The 19,285-nt window shown below is 43.6% G+C and overlaps 2 protein-coding genes across 11 annotated transcripts in view; one reads left to right on the plus strand and one right to left on the minus strand.

Moving 5' to 3' along the window:
* The window catches only part of LOC137428864 (xylosyl- and glucuronyltransferase LARGE1), a 659,931-nt gene that overhangs the window by 308,251 nt on the left and 332,395 nt on the right, over positions 1-19,285 (plus strand). The gene's annotated exons all lie outside the window — the stretch shown is intronic.
* Positions 12,700-13,016, minus strand: LOC144889751 (histone H4). The gene has a single exon (XM_078770940.1). The coding sequence runs from the start codon at positions 13,009-13,011 to the stop codon at positions 12,700-12,702; it is 312 nt and encodes a 103-aa protein (XP_078627066.1). The 5' UTR covers positions 13,012-13,016.

The following is a 19,285-nucleotide window of genomic DNA, read 5'->3' on the forward strand; positions in this document are numbered from 1 at the left end:
ATTCGTTATGTCTAATGTGTCACCTTCTTAAGTTTTTTCCATCATTACCTTCAAGGTAATTATTAGCAAACAGAAAATATCCACTTGTCTCCTGCACAAGAATTCATCATGTCTTGTAATTTGAAAGCTGGAACAAGCAGCATGCAAATGAAGGCATATTTCTCCTTGTGTCTTTTTTCTTTTTACCCCTTTAGCCCATGCGGTCTGAGGGGTATTACCATAGCCGTTTCTCTCCAATCATGTGTCCAGCTGTCCATTCACAAATCTGTCCATAATTCATCCATACACCCGTCCTTCTCGCCATGCATCCATCCGCCGCCTGTGCATTCATTACATTTTTCATTTCCAAGCCATATCTCAGCAGGTAATTGAGGCCGTTTGATGAAACCTTTGTGGCATACTGTCTCACGTAGCTGCGCCATTTTGTGTCTGATTCTCGACTCGACTGCATCACAATATTCCCACATTTTTGCGCAGAACTGAACATTTCTTGTTCGGAGTTGGTTATTTCATAGGCATTTGGTGCTATTTGTTTTTCATTTTTTTATTATCTGAGTGACATTTTTCTATATACAGTATATATATAAAAAAAAATTCTATATATCTTTCTATTTATTTAGAGGGAATTGATCTCTTTTCCAACCTCTCTTGCTTTGACGAAGGGCAAGGCCTAAAACGTTAACATTTTATGATCTTTAACTGTGGATAACTTTAATCATTTTATCCTTTTGTTTTTATTATTTTTTGCCACCAACGTAGACTGCCAGTACTTTGCTAGACTAAACAACTGTTTTTATTTTACATCAAAATCAAGTGCTGGATCTTTACAATATAGCAACTCACCAGTGATGAGATTTTGTGTGAAATTGTTAATTTCCGAGCAAAATTCGATGTGCATGAAAATTGACCTTTCATATTGCTAAATTGCGAAAATTGACCTTCGATATGTGCATATTTTTCATTGCCAGGTGCATGTTGATTAATTTGTGAATATTTCATGATTAGATTCGTCATTGTAACATTATTTTCTACTGTCGTATTGACGTTTAATCACCCCTGATGTTAAGATTGTTGCAACTATTCCCCAGGTATGCTGATTCTGATGTACCATATTTTGTTGCAGAGCATCAGTGATACTGAACCATTTTCTTGGTAGCAGTTATACTAGGTGGTTTGCCATTACCTTCTCAGCAGTAATTACGGCAAGAATTTGGAATCGGTGCCAGATAGGTATAGTCATGAATAAAGGAAGTAAGAAAGAAAAAAAGAAAGCAGTTCATTGGAGGTTTGCTCTTAAATGAGGTGGCTGGAAAAAAAATTGGTGTTTAACTTTAAAAAATAAACTGAATCCAAATAACCTAACCTCATATCTTTCAAGTAAATGCATCAATGCCAATGGCACACATCAATCAGCAAAACAATTATACTGGAGAGGAAGCGTTTCCGTGGACCATGATAGTCCTGATGACTCCTTTTTGTTCTTGGAAGGAAAAAAAGAAAATGGTGCTTTTTGCTTCTGCATTGCAACACAGTGCAAACATCGGTGTAGCAAAAGTATTGGGACAGCGAAGAAATATTTAAAGGTTGTTAATTAACGAGCGTTTATTCGATTTCTAATATGGTGTTGCTCACGAGGATTCCTACCAAACGTTTGTTCATCTTGGCCCATTCCTCCTCTCCAGCAAATGATATGTCAGTGTTGACTTTTTTTATCTGTTAATCTTTGTCCTCTGTTGGTATGCTAAGGGGAGAGTGAAGGGGAGAAAACAAAGTAACTTTCAAGTAAGAGTGTTGTTTTAAGTAGGGTTAATGCGGGTAAGTAAATATCATGGTATGGATGGGATATCAATAGATGTTGGTGTTAACTTCAACTTGTACTGTCAACTTCAAGTCCTGAAGGGAGGAGTTGAATGTAATCACCTCTACAGGGTGGCCACAATGTCCTGTCACCCCTTTTAAAAATTGCAACATTAATCATATTAGCTGACAACACTGAAGGGTTCTACAAGTTATACCACATACATTTGCAGTACTCTTCCTTTATTACATATTTTACAGCATATTACACAAGCCTTAAGTGCCCATTGGATCCGTTTGTGCTCCATCATTGTCATTACAGAGAATAATTTGTGCCATGTTCTGTGGGACATTTTCCACAGCAATTGTGGGGTGATACAGTTAAAAGGAAGTCGCACTGCTTGTTAAAGGTCATCAGTGGTTTTGTAGCACTGCTGTGTTACAATCTCTTTTATGAAGCCCCAAAGGGAATTATCACATGGCAACATGTCTGGGCCTCGAGGTGACCAGTCAAGAGTAGCAGGCAGCACAGGTGACCCACGACCAATCCAACGTTCCACGAAAAGCCCACTAAGATAATACCGAAGAGTAATTGCATAATGTGCCGGCGCCCCATTCTGCTGGAACCACGCATTGTCGTTAAAGTTAATGTCAACGTTTTCCAGTTGTGGTGCAGACCAGTTTTGCAACATGTATATCCTGAACAGTGGTGGTGGCATCCTGAGCAACATGTCCGATAAGTGTGCTGATTAACTGGATTATATCAAATATATATGATCCAAATAGTCGTTTACTATCCATCCCAGCCCATCTCATAACATGTGGAGGATGATGTTCCACTTCCTCATAAAAATGTGGGTTCTCCTTGGAACTGAACACAATGTTCCATGTGTGAGAGCTTCAGTATATGGCACATTCATCAGTAAAGATCACCTTTCTACATTTTGGAATTGTGTCAAATGTCCAAAGCAACCTCGCACATGCATCCTGTTTGGTTTAAATCATTGCCTGATAACTCTTGAATGAAGATTGGGTGATTATGGGTGCAATTTAAGTCAACCATCTTGTGCTTTTGCCTTGTCCAACGCAGTATTCCAAGCTCCGCGGTTAGTTTACACGTCGACCTTTTTGGTGACCTGGTAACGGATTATTCCACCAATTCACACTGTGGACCTCTCGTGTATGACCTTCCAGTTCTTGGCACATCTTTAATGTTGCCTGTTGCAAAGAGTTTATGATTCCAATGCAGAAGTGTCATTTTATAGGGACCTTCTTGGCAGAATCATTTCTGGAAGTTGACACGCACCTCTTCCATTGTTTTCCTTGTTTGTGGACGTTCGTTAACCCAGACACTGACAACAATCCATTGTTTAATGGTGTAATAGCTTGTATCACCCATGGTTATGTTCACTCAATCTGAAAAAAGGGACAAAGGAACCGAATTAACACTCTGCACACAAGGCAATGTCAGTTTTTACAAGGGGCGACAGGACATTGTGGCCACCACGTAGAATGTGGTTCTGTAAAGCAGAAATCAGAGAAAAATGGCCAGAGGAGAGGCAGTAAACAGACTACCAGGCTCTTTGCCATGTGAGGGCAACAGGGTTTGTGCTTGTACCACTTTGCAGGAAACGGCAATAATGTTGATACCTTTAGATTCTACAGAATCGAGGAGAGACATTTAATACTCTAAAGCCAGCCCACAGGAGAGACCAATACTCCATTTACTATACGAACAAAGGCCTTGAGGTCTTTGATTATTTCTGTTTTTCAAGGAATATCTTGGAATGACAGAGAATCCTCAGTCTTGAGACTGACTTTTGGAGGCTTGTTTTACTATTTGGCCAGTCTAGAAGAACGGGGCCTCATGACATTCTTGTGCTTCTTAAGTCGGCTCTTCAGCCAAACTCAGATGACATTGATTCTCAGCTTCCAGTCCTCTCGATCAAGCATTGCTGTGTGCATTTTCTCCATCTCCAGGCCCGTATCCATCTTCAACACCTTGATGTAGTTGAGAGCTGGTCTTTCCTGCTTTGGCCTTCCATGTTCAGGTGTCCACAATATAAGATTGAAAACAGGTTTTGTTTTTTGGGGGTGTTTTCTCTTTCTTTATTTCAGGGGTCTCAGAATGCCCAGCAATCCTGAGATGTGTTCATCTAATTTTAACTGACATTCTTGAAGAGAACCACGGAGCTCTTTTGTTTGTCCGATGTTCTGATAAATGGGCATTGAAAGTCGAGTACAGCATCCATCAAGACCTTTCTCATGAGTCACAGTGAGGGTCCATGCTTCACTTCCATTAAGCAGGACGGGCTCGACTGAGTTGCCATGAACAGTTGTTCTTTGCTCCAACAAGTGTCGACTTCCATATTCATGAAGCTTCCCCTGCAGCAGCTTTCATTTCTTTGATATCTGGAGCAGTTATGTCAACCCAGGAACCAAGATGCTTGAAATCATTGGCCGTCTCAAGTTTTACTCCATAATTTGATATGTTTGAGACATCCCTCGATTCGTTGAAGGCCATCGTTTTAGTTTTGTTAGCATTAAGTGTTAGCCCTATCTTACCTGGTCATGTTTTGACTCTCTTAAGAAGATTTTTTTTTTGTATACTAAGTTGAGGCTCGTATAAGAGCTAACACATAGAACATATAATAAAGGGAGCGGGAGAATGTAATAAAGTTATATTGCTTGCTCAATTTGTTCTGACCATAAGGCTATGGCATTGGCAAAGTGGTAATCATTAGAAACATCCAGTTTGACTCTTCTACTTTTTCTTCATTTTATTTCACTTCCTTGCCTTCGATAGCATTTCTGAGCGTGTAATAAAGTACTACGATAAACAGGTAAGCGGAAAGGGTGTCTCCTTATAATACTCCAGCTCGAATTTCAAAAAGCTGCATTTCTTCATCGGGTAAGAGTATCTTGACACATATTGGAAATCCCTATACCCTATACCCTATACATATTGGAAATCCCTACACCCTATAAATATTGGAAATCCCTATACCCTATACATATTGGAAATCCCTACACCCTATAAATATTGGAAATCCCTATACCCTATAAACCTGATACCCTATAAATCCCTATACCCTATACATATTGGAAATCCCTACACCCTATAAATATTGGAAATGCCTATACCCTATACATATTGGAAATCCCTATACCCTATAAATATTGGAAATCCCTATACCCTATACATATTGGAAATCCCTACACCCTATAAATATTGGAAATGCCTATACCCTATACATATTGGAAATCCCTACACCCTATAAATATTGGAAATCCCTGTACCCTATACATATTGGAAATCCCTATACCCTATACATATTGGAAATCACATTCACAAGTTGATCAAGGATTCCATATTATGCTGATAGGAGCTTCGTCATATACTCACCACAAAGAATGTCTTGCTAATTCATTTTTTCAATGACTCGAAAGGACATTTTAGTGTCATGGGCAGGTTCCCTATTTGAAAGCAAGTGCAATCATAAGCTAATCACCCCAGAACTTGAAGTTGTGATCACGAGACCTGCAATTCCACACTTCTCAACTTGCCTGGAAACCATCCAGATATCCTTTTTCAGCCCGTGTTCAGATGTCGGGTGATTATAGCTGCCAGGTTTGACTGGCTTTCGGGTACAGGCAATGGCGAAAGATAAATGGGAATGCTGAAAGGCAAAGATAACAGCAGGCTTGCAGTCTTGGGCTCTCGCCTTCTCGTCTCTCTACTAAATTCCCCGTATGTGCCGTGCCTTGCTCTTCAGTATCTGGACAGCTTCATGCTGGCGCAATCACACATGATGGGCCAGAACAGTCTAAGGATTCTGAAGCAAACATCACATTGCGTGCTGAGCATGCAGCTGTGGAGCACGCAAGCATTTTCGGTGATAAAGTCGGAAGAGTCCATTGATCTTTGCAAATCGGAGAAGGGCTGGACTAATGGTTTAGTGATGCAATTTATTGCAGTAATGTCAGTGCCTGAGAGCCCGGTTATTGTCTTTTTTTTTGTTCCTTCTAATGGTTAGAAAAGTTTGATTACATCCTGGAGTCACAAAACGCTAGCATTTAGTATTTGTGTGTTTAAAGATAGAAAAGATAAGAAATACATGTGAAAACATGGGAGGGAAAGGGCAGGGAGCTATTCCTAGTAATATACAACAGGCATTTTAAGGCCATTTTCCCTACTAGAGCGGGGGTTAGCCTTGCGGTCCCCATGACAATGTTCTCCATTTTGCCCTATTTTCTGCATCTCCCCTTGTTAACCCCCTGGCCCGCATTTCTTCTTCGACCATCTTTAGCCAAGTCTTTCTCGGTCTTCCCCGTCCTCTACTTCCTTCTACATTCATTTCCATCACTCTTCCCAACCAATCACTTTCATCCTTCCTCAACACATGACCAAACCATCTCAACCTGTTCCTCTTCACAGCATCAATCACAGGCTCTATTCCCATCATCTTTCGCAATTCATCATTTGTCTTCCTCTCTCTCAACGATACTCCGCACATCCACCGAACCATTCGCATTTCCACCCTTTCCAGCCTTCGTTGCTGCTCTACGTTCATTACCCATGTCTCGCTCCCATAAATCATAGCACTTCTCACACATGCAGCATACACCTTTCCTTTCCCTTCAGCTTCAACGACACTCCCCTCCTCATCAGCACGCCACTCAGTTCCCGAAACTTCTTCCATGCACATCTCACTCTAGCAACCGTTGCCGAGTCTGATCTACCTTCTCCATTCAGCATGTCTCCTAGGTCGCAAAATGTTTTCACACCTTCCAGCTACATGCCGTCTCCAAGATCCAACTCAACATTTCCTCCATCTGCAGCTCCCTCTGTGCACACCTTACACTTGAATGTAGCTGCCATTTTTAGTAATATCATGAGAAATATAATTAAGGAAGAAGAAATCGGAGGAGGTTTGGTCTGTGTGTGGTTGTGGAGAGGGACATCCAATTTGGTCGAGTGATTTAAAGGTCGACCTTTTGATGATGGCCACAAATGGTGTGCTAAAATGTCAATACTTTTCTGTTTATATTGTTCATATGTGTTAGCGTTACCAGGAACGAAGGGGTTGCCCGTCGGTCGCCCTTTGTTGTCTAGTCTCAGATCGACGTACAAACTTTTGTCCTTGTGCTCCTTATACATTACGTACATCATTTACTATAAATGTATGAGTTTGTGTGTGTGTGTGTGTGTGTGTGTGTGTGTGTGTGTATCATACTTTTTGTGCGTATTAATTACATATGTCCATTAATTAATTACGTAAATGTACCTTTGAACTCTTTTAGACTGCTGAGAACCCTTCGACCTTTGAAGACCCTTTAATACACCTTAGATCCTTAAGACCCGAAAGACCGGGAGGACCCAAATGTCCCCGAGGACCCAAAACACCCCGATAACCCAAAAGTCCCTGAGGAACCAAAATACCCGGAAGAATCAAAAGTCCCCCGAGGACCCAAAATACCCAGATGACCTAAAAGTCCCTGAGGACCCAGAAGACCCAGAAGACCTCAAAAACTCAAAAGACCCAGAAATCCCTGAAGTCCCCGATGACCCAAAAAGACCCAGAGAATCCAAAAGACCCAGAGGACCCAAAAGACTCGAGTCTGGCAGGCAGGTATGCTACAAGGCCCTAAAGACCAATGAAAATTTGGTCCAATGGACCAACAGGTGGGATCTTGATCTCGCGAGATCACGGCGAGGTCACGTCTTTTCGAAGCTGCTCCATGCGCTCACGCTTTCGAAGCTAAGTGATATTTCTCAATTGTGTTTTTGTCGAGACTGTATCTATCTTTCGGTGTATGTACCTACAGCGTATCGTTTGGAAAATTTTCGGTGCTAATTTTTCGTTCATGTATACACAATCGTCGGTTAATGGTATCGAGTATTCTGCGGCCTAGTACTCGTAGGCTTAGACTACCGTACCGTCTCAGACCTTGTGGTTTGTTTTTCTCTCAGCGATTCGTCGAATGCGCTGAAATTATTTTCGTTCTCTGTTTCGTACCAGTCGTTCACCCCGTACCTCCTTGTTTAATATCTGTACTCACAAAAAAAAAAAACCCAAAAAAATATTTCCTTCCCAGGTCTTATTCGTTTATTTGTTCTTTTTGTTCGTTCGTTCTTCGTTCGCGATCACGCGGTTAGAAATGTATAATCTCTCCCCTGAACAACTATTTTCTCTCATATATTATAACACCCTTTTCTTCTTTTCCTACAAAAGGATGCTTTCGTCTTGCTCACCAAATCTATTCATTCCAAAAAATATATATAATACCATCTCTTACAGTTCCTCCTTTCTACATTCCATAAACTATCCAGAACTCCATCCCTCCTCCAGTGTCCTCAAACGTATTTTTGACTCGAAGGTCTCAAACTCATTTTGCAAAAAATGTTCGTTTCCCATGAATCGTACACTTTTCAAAATCCAATCTCACCCCTCCCCTCCAAATCCTCCCCATCACCCATCCCTTTCAAATCTCCCCCCTTGCCCCTTCCCTCCCCTCCCTCCTAAACTCCCCCCACACCCCTCCCCTCCGAGACTCTCCCTCGCTCCTCCCCTCCTAGACTCCCCTCTCACCCCTCCTCCTCAAAGCATCCTCCCTGCTTCTTCCTCCTTCCAACTTTCACCTTCATCTCCCCAAACCTCCTGCCTTGCTCTTCCCCCGCCTCAAATAACACCTCACTGTGCCTCACCCAATCTCCATCAAACCTTTTGTCTGCCCCATTCTTCCCTTTCTCCAAGCTATTCTGAAATCTCTGACACACCTTCAACAGCTCTCCCTACCTCTTCCTCCTCTTCCACATCTTACCCTACCCCTCCCCCCCCCTGTTCTGCACCCGATGCTCCTCCTTCCTCTTCATTAACGGTATGGACCTCAAACATCCGGGGCCTTCGCTCAAACTTGACTGACCTCTCCATACAGGTTGCTTCTGACAAACCAGATGTGATCTGCTTAACAGAAACTTTCCTCCTTCATGATGTCTCTGATGCCTTGGTATCTCTCCCAGGTTACTCCCTCCTCCGGTATGATAGACCTGAGCCTCGTCCTGGAGGTGGGGTTGCTATCTTTATAAAAAACTCTCTTCCTCACTCGCCCTCCACTGCCCTCTCTCCACCTCACCCCCAGGAATACCTTTGGCTACGGCTTCCCCTTCGCTCCCACCTTTTGTTCATATGTGTGTTGTACCGTCCACCAATCAGCGATGACTCCATCTACATCTCACTGTCTGATAATATGGACCAACTTCTATCTACCCATCCCAACTCTCTCTTCCTCATATGTGGTGATTTCAATTGTCACCATGCCAGTTGGCTGGGTGTGGGTACCTCTCTCACCAGCCATGGCTCTTCAGCAAAGGACTTCTGCGACTCACTGGGACTGACACAATCTGTCAATTTCCTGACCCGGATCTCAGTCAACGGAGCATCTTCTCTTCTGGATTTGGTTATGACAAACTTCCCTTAAAATGTCTGCTGCTCTTCTTCTGCTCCAATCGGCTCATCTGATCATGTGCTTGTCAAAGTGGACATCTCTCTGACCATTCTCAGAGAGCCTCCTCAGCGTCGACGAGTCTGGCATTTCACTCAGGCCAACTGGCACGGTCTTCAAGCAGCCATCAATCATCTGGACTGGTCTCCCATCTCTACCGCCTCTGACATCAACTCATCCTGGGAATTCTTTCAAAGTAAATTGCTCTCTCTCATGCACAGATTTATACCATCTCGTCTTCAGTTGTCATACCCTTCCTCCCGTCCATGGTACACGGAATCTTGTAGTGAGGCTGTTGCCCTGAAACAACTTGCTTTCGTCTCCTGGAAAGCAAATCCAACGGAAGGACATCTCATTTCCTTTCACAAAGCCCGAAACAAGTGTGTGTCCACCCTCAGGAGAGCCAGGAAACAATATCTCACCATTCTCAAGACCGAACTCTCTTATCTGTCTCCCTCTTCCAAATCCTGGTGGCGTCTGGTCAAATCTGTTTCTGGTGTTTGTTCCCCCTCCATCCCCTCCCTCACCTCAAACGGCTTAACGGCTGACTCCGCACGTGAAAAAGCTGAATGCCTCAACTCTGTGTTTGCCTCTAAATCTTGTGTCCCAAACCCATTCCTCTCTGTACCCACCGTACCCAGTCGTACCCAGCTGCTCCTGGACTCTGTGTCCTTTCCTACTGACAAGGTGGAAAAGTTTCTGTCAACCCTCGACTCTGATTCTGCAACTGGTCCTGACGGCATCAGCCCACGGGTCCTAAAATCATGTTCTTCTGCTCTTTCACTCCCTCTTTCTGTTCTCTTCACCCTCTCTTTTGCTCAAGGTCATCTGCCATCTGCTTGGAAATCAGCCAACATCACCGCTTTGCACAAAAAAGGTGCAAAAACAGATCCCAGCAACTACAGACCAATCAGCCTTCTCCCAATTATCAGCAAAGTCATGGAATCCATCATTGCTTCAGATATTAAATCTTTCCTCTTCTCCAATGGCTTGATCTCTGATCATCAATTTGGTTTCAGACCTGGTCACTCTACTCTGGACATGCTGCTTCTGCTTTCTCAAAAATGGATGGAGGTCCTCAACGCCAAACAGGAAATTAGAGCTGTCTCCCTTGACATTTCACGTGCCTTCGATACGGTCTGGCACCCTGCTCTGCTCTCCAAACTCTCCTCCTTTGGTATCCATGGAAAATCTCCACGCATGGCTGGCGGACTTCCTCTCTGGTCGTAGTCAACGTGTGGCCCTGAATGGGTTTCTCTCATCTCCTCTTCCTGTTCAGGCTGGAGTTCCCCAAGGTAGTGTTCTGGGCCCTGTGCTTTTTCTGGTCTTCATCAATGATCTCTCTGACTCTCTTGAAAATCCTCTCTATCTCTTTGCTGACGACTCTACTCTCTGTCGCTCCATTCCTCATCCTTCAGATCGGCAGTCTGCAGCCTCCTCACTCTCTGCAGACCTGGACAAAATCACAGACTGGTCAAACAAGTGGAACATGTCTTTCAATCCTGACAAATCTCACACTCTTACAATGTCTCTCCGAAAGGACCGACTGGGCAACCCTCCCATCTACTTTCTCAACAATCCTCTCCAAGAAGTTCTGTCGCTCAAGCTTTTGGGTCTCACTATCTGCCATGATCTTTCTTGGGAAAACCACATTTCCAAGCTGGCCTCCAAAGCCAGTCGCCGACTGGGCATCCTCCGTCGTGCGAAGTCCTTCCTTGGCACACCTGAGCTCCTCACCACATACAAGGCTTTCATCCGCAGCTCAATGGAATACTGTTCCCCCCTCTGGGCTGGTGCTCCTGCCTCACACCTTGCTCGGCTTCACGCTGTTGAGGCCAAAGCTTTCAGAATCATTGGAATCTCCTGCGATGTAGTCAACGCCGAGGGCCTTTCACTCAATCACCGCAGGCAGGTTGGTGGTCTTTCTGTCTTCTACCGACTCCTCTCCGGCCTTGCTCCCCCAGCTCTCTCTGTGCTCTGTCCCCCTAATATTCCTTCAGGTCGCACAAGATCTGCCTGCAACCCTGTTATGGTTAAACTGCCAAAGTCTAGGCTCTCTGCTCACCTTCACTCTTTCATTCCCCTTTTCTCCCGCCTCTGGAACAAACTCCCCCACTCCCTTCAATCCCACTCCTCCCTCCAGGTCTTTAAAACAGCTGTTCACCACCATCTCTTATCTTCCCCCATCGAAAACCTTGATCTTTTCTACCCCCGGTAATTCACCCCAGAGTCCTTGCAGTGTTCATATGTTTTAATCCTCTCCCACCTCCCCCCAAGTCCTCCCGATGTCCCTGCTCTCAAATGTTGTGTTTGTGTCCTTCCCCTTCTTCCCCCTCTCTTTTGTGTCCTCCCCCCTCTCTCCCCATCTTGTCTGCCGCTCCCCTTGTTTTTTGTGTTTTGTGTGTCGGTTTGTCTTTTTGTGTGATTAATGTTTGCTCTTTCACGAGCCTCGATCTTGTATACAAAAAAAACAAAAAAAAACAGGCCCCCTCGTCCTTTAAAGGGGACATAAAGCTGCCTTCCTGTCTGCTTGCACCCGTATTTTGCACGTTCAAGATCTAACGATTCCTTTCACAAAGTGTTGGGCACCTCCAGGTCTGTAGAAATGCTCATACCTTGACATCTATCTGTTATCAGTATGTAGTGGGTCATTTGGCGAGTGGTTCAGTGGCTGCAACAACTTTGTCACTCAATTAAACGTCTAAGTTGACTGCCCTTCTGGAGAAATGTCTAGTCATCAAGCGAATGGTACTTGTCTGCCACCAAGTAAGTTGGTTGTAACATTATAGTTCTAGCAAATTTGAGATGTCTAGCAACTTGACTTCATTATTACACCCTGACCATGCACCTTGACCTTGAGGAGAATAATCCCTGTGTATTTACGACCATCTGTTAGTCCGACATAGATGGTGCCCAGGTGGTTGGCTTACCTTTGAGCTGCCTAGCCTGGGATTGATTCTCAGCCTGATGAAAACTGTCGAATCGTTGCTTCATAGGAAGTGCTCAGGCGGGTGTTCAGCTGAGTACCGGTACCCATCTGCAAGCATTATTTGGTGGATGTTACAAATCTCGCGGTGTCTTTCACCAATTGTAGGTGAGTTATCACTGGCATCCTGAGCAAATTACAAATTCCAGCCACTTTTAGCCGAATGTGAGCTCTGGATGTAAAAGACTGCACCAAAGTTTTTCTCAGCTATACCCCACAGGAAGGTGCGAATAAATGTGGTGGCAAAGAGGAAGTAGTAGCAGTTGTAATAGTAGCAGTAGTCATAGTAGTAGTAGCAGTAGTCATAGTAGTAGTAGTAGTAATCGTAGTAGTAGCAGTAGTCGTAGTAGTAGTGGTAGTAGTAATAGTAGTTTTGTTGTAGTTGTTGATGAACACCACTCCCTAAATGTTTAACCACCGAAACCGTAGAGTGTGCGGCCCTGGCGCTTCAAAGCGTACACCACATCCATGGCAGTGACGGTCTTGCGCTTGGCGTGCTCCGTGTAGGTAACGGCATCGCGGATAACATTTTCCAGGAACACCTTGAGAACTCCACGGGTTTCCTCGTAGATGAGACCCGAGATGCGCTTTACCCCACCACGGCGAGCAAGGCGACGAATAGCAGGCTTGGTGATTCCCTGGATGTTATCACGCAGCACCTTGCGATGACGTTTCGCACCTCCTTTACCGAGACCCTTTCCTCCTTTACCACGTCCAGACATGACGATCGCGGTTGAATCCAAAGCTGAATCGTAGTAGTAGTAGTAGTAATAGTAGTAGTAGTAGTAGTAGTAGTAGTCATAGTAGTAGTCATTGTAGTAGTACTAGTAGTAGTAGTAGTCGTAGTGGTAGTAGTCATAGTAGTAGTCATAGTAATATTAGTCGTAGTCGTAGTTGTAGTAGTAGTGGTAGTTGTAATAGTCGTAGTAGTGGTAGTCCTAGTAGTAGTAGTAGTTGTAGTAGTTGTAGTAGTAGTACTAGTCGTAGTAGTAGTCGTAGTAGTAGTCATAGTCGTAGTAGTGGTAGTAGTAGTGGTCGTAGTAGTCATAGTAGTAGTCGTAGTAGTCGTAGTGGTAGTTGTAGTAGTAGTTGTAGTCGTATTAGTAGTAGTTGTAGTAGTACTTGTCGTAGTAGTAGTAGTAGTAGTAGTAGTAGTCATAGTAGTAGTAGTCGTCATAGTAGTAGTCGTCATAGTAGTAGTCGTCGTAGTAGTAGTCATAGTAGTTGTATTAGTCATAGTAGTAGTAGTCGTCGTCGTCGTCGTCGTCGTAGTAGTAGTAGTAGTCGTCGTCGTCGTCGTCGTCGTAGTAGTAGTAGTAGTAGTCGTAGTAGTAGTGGTAGAAGTAGTCGTATTTGTTGTTGTTGGTGGTTATGACCAATTGTTAAAGGACCTGTTTTTGGTGCAAATGCACAAAAATATTGTTTTAAAATGGGCAGCCACATTGATTCCTCCTGACGACGTCATCACTGAGAGTAGGCTCGAAGGGCTGATTGTAATATGCATGCCCTGCACCACCCTGCTCTACCCTGCTCTCCTACAACGACACCAAAAGTGCTGTATTGCGTTATTTGCATGTTTATGTGCAGGGATCGAACGCGCAGGGTGATAATAAAACGATGTGTCTTACCTGCAGTTTCAATAAAGTGGCAATAATTGATTATGTGTCTTTTAATACGATGTTAACTGAAGTCCTGCATTACACAGTATTAACTTTCTGTTAAGAGGGGTTTTTTTGGCTCTGGTACTTTTGCATCAATGAACTCATTCTATACTCCATTATACAGATATCTTGCTTGGTTCGCATAGTCCCCGCAGATCCCACTTTAAATAGATAATTGCCTCGTTTCCAGGATGCACTGTCGCGTAATGCCATGCATATTTTTATGTCAATTGTGCACAAGAATAATCACCATTATTATTACTAGTGAGGTGTCCGTGCTACGCACGGGTGGGAGGCCAGAAGCAAACAGACAATGCAGAAACAGCAAATGCTAAAGCATGAAGCCAATAAATTCCACATTAGTGTAGCACATCCAGTCGCACGTCGGACTTGGACAGCAAATTCGTGAAGAACTTCCATGAAAAACGTACCCGTTCGCAAACAAACAGGAACCTGTGTTCCATTCCCAGTCAATGGCGAATCTGCATATGGCGATCCACGACTTTCACGTTTAAAAAGTAGAAACCGTCACTGCATTTCGTCATTCACTTGAACTCGATATCTCTTTTTTCATTCCAAACAGCATAACTCCAATCACAAATATACATTAATATAAAAAATAAACTTTTAACAACATTCGTGACATAAACAAATATTTAAATCCTGATGTGAAGTTCTGTGAACACAATTACGAATTCAAACTCGTAATTGTATTCACTCAATTCCAATCATCAATTGATACTTTAACAAAACGATTAACACGATTAACGTTTAACGATTTAACATTACGATTGAATGACGGTTGTATTGGGATATTATCAAACCTGCGCATTGCCGTAATCTGTAATCTGTCCACTTCCGCAGTCACGGCAGGTTCATAATTCTCACCGGGTTCATAATTCTCATCAAAATCTAAACAGTATTTGTAGAATTTCAATAAAAGCCTGTTCATATCAGTAAATATTATTCCATAGTGTTTTGAAAAACTGGAAAATTGGGAAAAAAATTGGAAAAACAATATAGCCTATTTTACTCCAAGGGGTCCCAGGAATACCCACCCAAAATATCGTTGCGATTGGTTCAGCCGTTTTTTCGGTACCTGCGAACAGACAGACAGATGGAAGGACGGACATTTGGTGAATTATAGTAAGATTATATATATACTAGCAGAGTACCTGCCCTACGGGCGATCTTGTTGCAAGCGCGCAACACACGTTTCTGCCATCGGATATTTTCTGCTGACACAACTACATTGACTTGGATTTCTCGCTGATTCCCTTTGGTAATACAGGGTGTTTATAAAGTCCCTATCTATTTCAGTGAAATAACGGTTTTTATTGATTTTTAATACATAACCCCATGAAGATGAATGTGCAAGAACATGTGATGGTGGTAACATTGCGTATTCAAGAAAAGAAATGCGAAGAAATTAGAGAGAAGTTTGAAAGAAAGAAAATATCCAGAATGCATTGTGTCTTGTCTGTAGGACCTGGCTTATTAAATTTTCTTTCAAACTCCTCTTTAATTTATTCGCATTTATTTCCTTGAATACGCAATGTTACCGCCATCACATGTTCTTGCACATTCATCTTCATGAGGTAATGCAATAAAAATCAATAAAAACCGTTATTTCACTGAAATAGATAGGGACGTTATAAACACCCTGTATTGCTCTTGCTGGTTTCTGTTTAACTTAGGTGTCCTTGGTTTTTGAGGCATCTCAATTTTCCAGAAAAAAATAAAATAATAAAGCGTCACCCGAGCTAACAATACCCATGACCACCTTATCCCCCTCCCTTACCCCCTCACAATCCCCCATCAGCCATCACCCTAGCTAACAATACCCATGACCATCCACACCCCTCACCCCACTTTACCACCCCTCACAATCCCCTATCAACCGTCACCCTAGCTAACAATACCCACGACCCCAACTCCCCCCCCGACTCCACCATCCCTTCACAATCCCCCATCAAAGGTCACCCGAGCTAACAATACCCCATGGCCACCCCACACTCCACCCCTTCCCCCCCTTCAGCATCTCCAATCAGTATCAGAATTCGAGCTCGCAATGCGCTGTTTCTCTATGTACCGTCGACGGCAGGATAACGGTGAGTTCACAATGTGACGTCACTGGCAATCTCGAAAATCAACAGTCTAGGGTTTTTTCGGCACTTTGTGATTGGCAAATAAAAAAATATTCCCTTCAAATTAGACCATGATTAATGAATGCCAATGGTTTTTCAGAAAGAAAAAAATTGCATTTGGGTTCCCTTTTAAGGGTATTTTGGGTCTTCAGTGTCCTTTCAGTCTTTTGGGTCTTCAGGGTCTTTTTGGTTTTTGGGGTCTTTTCATTCTTTATGTAATTTTTGGCACCCACATCGTAGTAGTCGTAGTAGTAGTAGTAGTGGTGGTAGTAGTAGCGGTGGTAGTAGTAGTAGTAGTAGTAGTTTTTTTTTGGAGACTTTAAGGATCTTTGGGGTTGATAAGGGTCTTTGGAATATTTTCAGTCTTTGGGGTATTTTAGGTCTTCGGCGTCTTCGGGGTCCTTCGGGTCGTTGGGGTATTTTGGATATTTGGGGTCCATTGGGTCTTTTCAGTCTTTTAGGTCTCTGGGGTCTTTTTGGTCTTCAGGTATTTTATGTATTTTGTGTCTTTGGAATCCTTCGAGTCTTCGGGGTATTTTCAGTCTTTTTAGTCTTTGGTGTCTTTAGGTTCCTCTGGGTCCTTTGGGTCCTCTCGGTTTGGGATATTTAGGGTCCTTGGGGTCTTTTCATTCTTTGGAATTTTTTCGAGGCTTTAAGGATCGTTGGGGTCTTTTCAGTCTTATGGGGACTTTTTGGTTATGAGGGTCTTTGGGGTATTTGTGGTCCATTGGTCTTTGGGTCTTTTCGACCTTTTGGGTTTTTAAGGGTCTTCGGTCTTTTGGTACTTCATGGTCTTTTGGGTCTTTGGAGTATTTTGGGTCTTTTGGGTCCTCTGGGTGTTTTGGGTCTTCTGCATCTTTAAGGGTCTTTGGTGTCTTTTGGGTCTGCAGGGTCTTTTGGTTCTCTTGGGTCTTTTGAGGCTTCATGGTATTTGGGGTCTTCAGCGTCTTTTGGGTCCTCTGGGTCTTCGGGGCATTTAAGGGCCTTCCAGGTCTTTTGGGTCTTCCAGGTCTTTTGGTTATATTGGGTCTTCGGGGTCTTTAAGGGTCTTCAGGGTTGGTAATGGTCTTTGGAATATTTTCAGTCTTTAGGGTATTTTAGGTGTTCGGGTCTTCAGGGTCCTTTGGGTCTTCGGGGTATTTTGGATATTTTGGGTCCATTGGGTCTTTTTCAGTCTTTTAGGTCTCCGTGGTCTTTTTGGTCTTCAGGTCTTTTATGTATTTTGTGTCTTTTGGGTCCTCGGGGTCCTTTGTGTTCTCTGGGTATTTTGGGGTATTTCGGGTCCTCGTGGTCTTTTCGGTCCTCTGGGTCTTGTAGGTCCTCGGGGTGTTGATGGGGGAAGGGAGGGTCTTTTGGGTCCTCTGGGTACTTTAGGTTAAGTATTTCAGGTTACATTTGTCTGTGGAGTCAGGTCAGCTGTCCAACCAATCGTCGAAGAGCAGACATACATACATACATTCATAAATACATACACTACATGGCCAAAGGTATGTGGACATCCGAATATCACACCCGTACGTGCTCGTCGAACATCTCATTCCAAAATCATGGTCATTAATATGGAGTTGGTCCCCACTTTGCCTCCACTCTTCTGGGAAGGCTTTCCACTTGATGTTGGAACATTGCTGCGGGGATTAGCTTCCATTCAGCCACAAGAGCATTAGTGAGGTTGGGCACTAATGTTGGGCGATTAAGCCTGGCTCTCAGTCGGCGTTCCAATTCATCCTAAAGGCGTTCGATGGGATTGAGATCAGGGCTCTGTGCAGGCTAGTCAAGTTCTTCCACACCGATCTCAACACACCATTTCTGCATGGACTTTGCTTTGTGTGCGGGGGAATTGTCATGCTGAAATAGGAAACCATTCCGAAACTGTTGCCACAAAGTTGTAAGCACACAATCATCTCGAGAATGTCATTTTATGCTGTAGCGTCAAGATTTCCCTTCACTGGAACTAAGGGGGCTAGCCCGAACCATGAAAAACACCCCCAGACTTTGTGATTCCTCCTACACCAAACAAACAGTTTGCACTATGCATTCGGACAGGTAGCGTTCTCCTGGCATCCGCCTAACCCAGATTCGTCCGTCGGACTGCCAGATGGTGAAGCGTGATTCATCACTCCAGAGAACGCGTTTCCACTGCTCCAGAGTCCAATGGCGGCGAGCTTTACACCACTCCAGCTGACGCTTGGCATTGCGAATGGTGATCTTAGGCTTGTGTGAGGCTGCTTATCCATAGAAACCCATTCATGAAGCTCCCGTCGAACAGTTATGCTGACGTTGCTTCCAGAGGCAGTTTGGAACTTGGTAGTGAGTGTTGCAACCGAGTACAGAAAGTTTTTACGGGCTACTCACTTCAGCACTCGGTGGTCCCGTTCTGTGAGCTTGTGTGGTCCCGTTCTGTGTCTGTGATTTTGTTAAACTAGGGCATGCCCGTACTATATCTATATCTAAAATTATATCCCCCCCTCTATTTACATGAAATGGTTTGGTTCATGAAATGTTTTGGTTCATTCGCAACGCCAAAGCGAACGGCGAACGCTTTACATGAAATGGTTTGGTTCATGAAATGTTTTGGTCCATTCGCAACGCCAAAGCGAACGGCGAACGGCTTGCGAGTACAGTGACAATCCCCCCGGGGTTTTAATTAGTTTTAAAACATCGTTTAACGCCAACATAGCGCCAACATAGTTTGCCGACGGGAAATAAATGAATACGCTCTCAAATGTGCCATCCGAGGCAGAGTGTGTCCGCCACGTTCGGCACACGCGATAGTTCGCTGCTCTCTGATTGGTTGAATCGTTTTTTGGACATAGCTCGGTAAGTAATTGTCCGATTAATATGAAACCTTGAAAAGGCACATCCTCGGGTCCCCAGCAATATACCTGGCAAGTTAAAAGTATATCGGACCCGTGGTTGTCGAGAAACAGCGGTCACAGACAAACAAACAAACGTACAAACGTACAAACGTACAAACGTACAAACAAACACACAGAGATTACTGGAATTATAGATAGATGAATCACCAACGAATGAGGTGGGTCTGTGACAAGTATGAAATGATTAGATTTTGGTGAAGATCCAAATGTGGATCTTGATCGGAGAATTTTTTTAAGTGAGTCTTCACCATTGAGAGATAGAGCCAAAATGATATACAGTATAGCACAATATTTCAAGATGTTGTGGATGGA

The sequence above is a fragment of the Myxine glutinosa genome, chromosome 1 (assembly GCF_964187855.1).
Source record: "Myxine glutinosa chromosome 1, kmMyxGlut1.1, whole genome shotgun sequence".
In the NCBI taxonomy this organism is placed as follows: Eukaryota; Metazoa; Chordata; class Myxini; order Myxiniformes; family Myxinidae; genus Myxine; species Myxine glutinosa.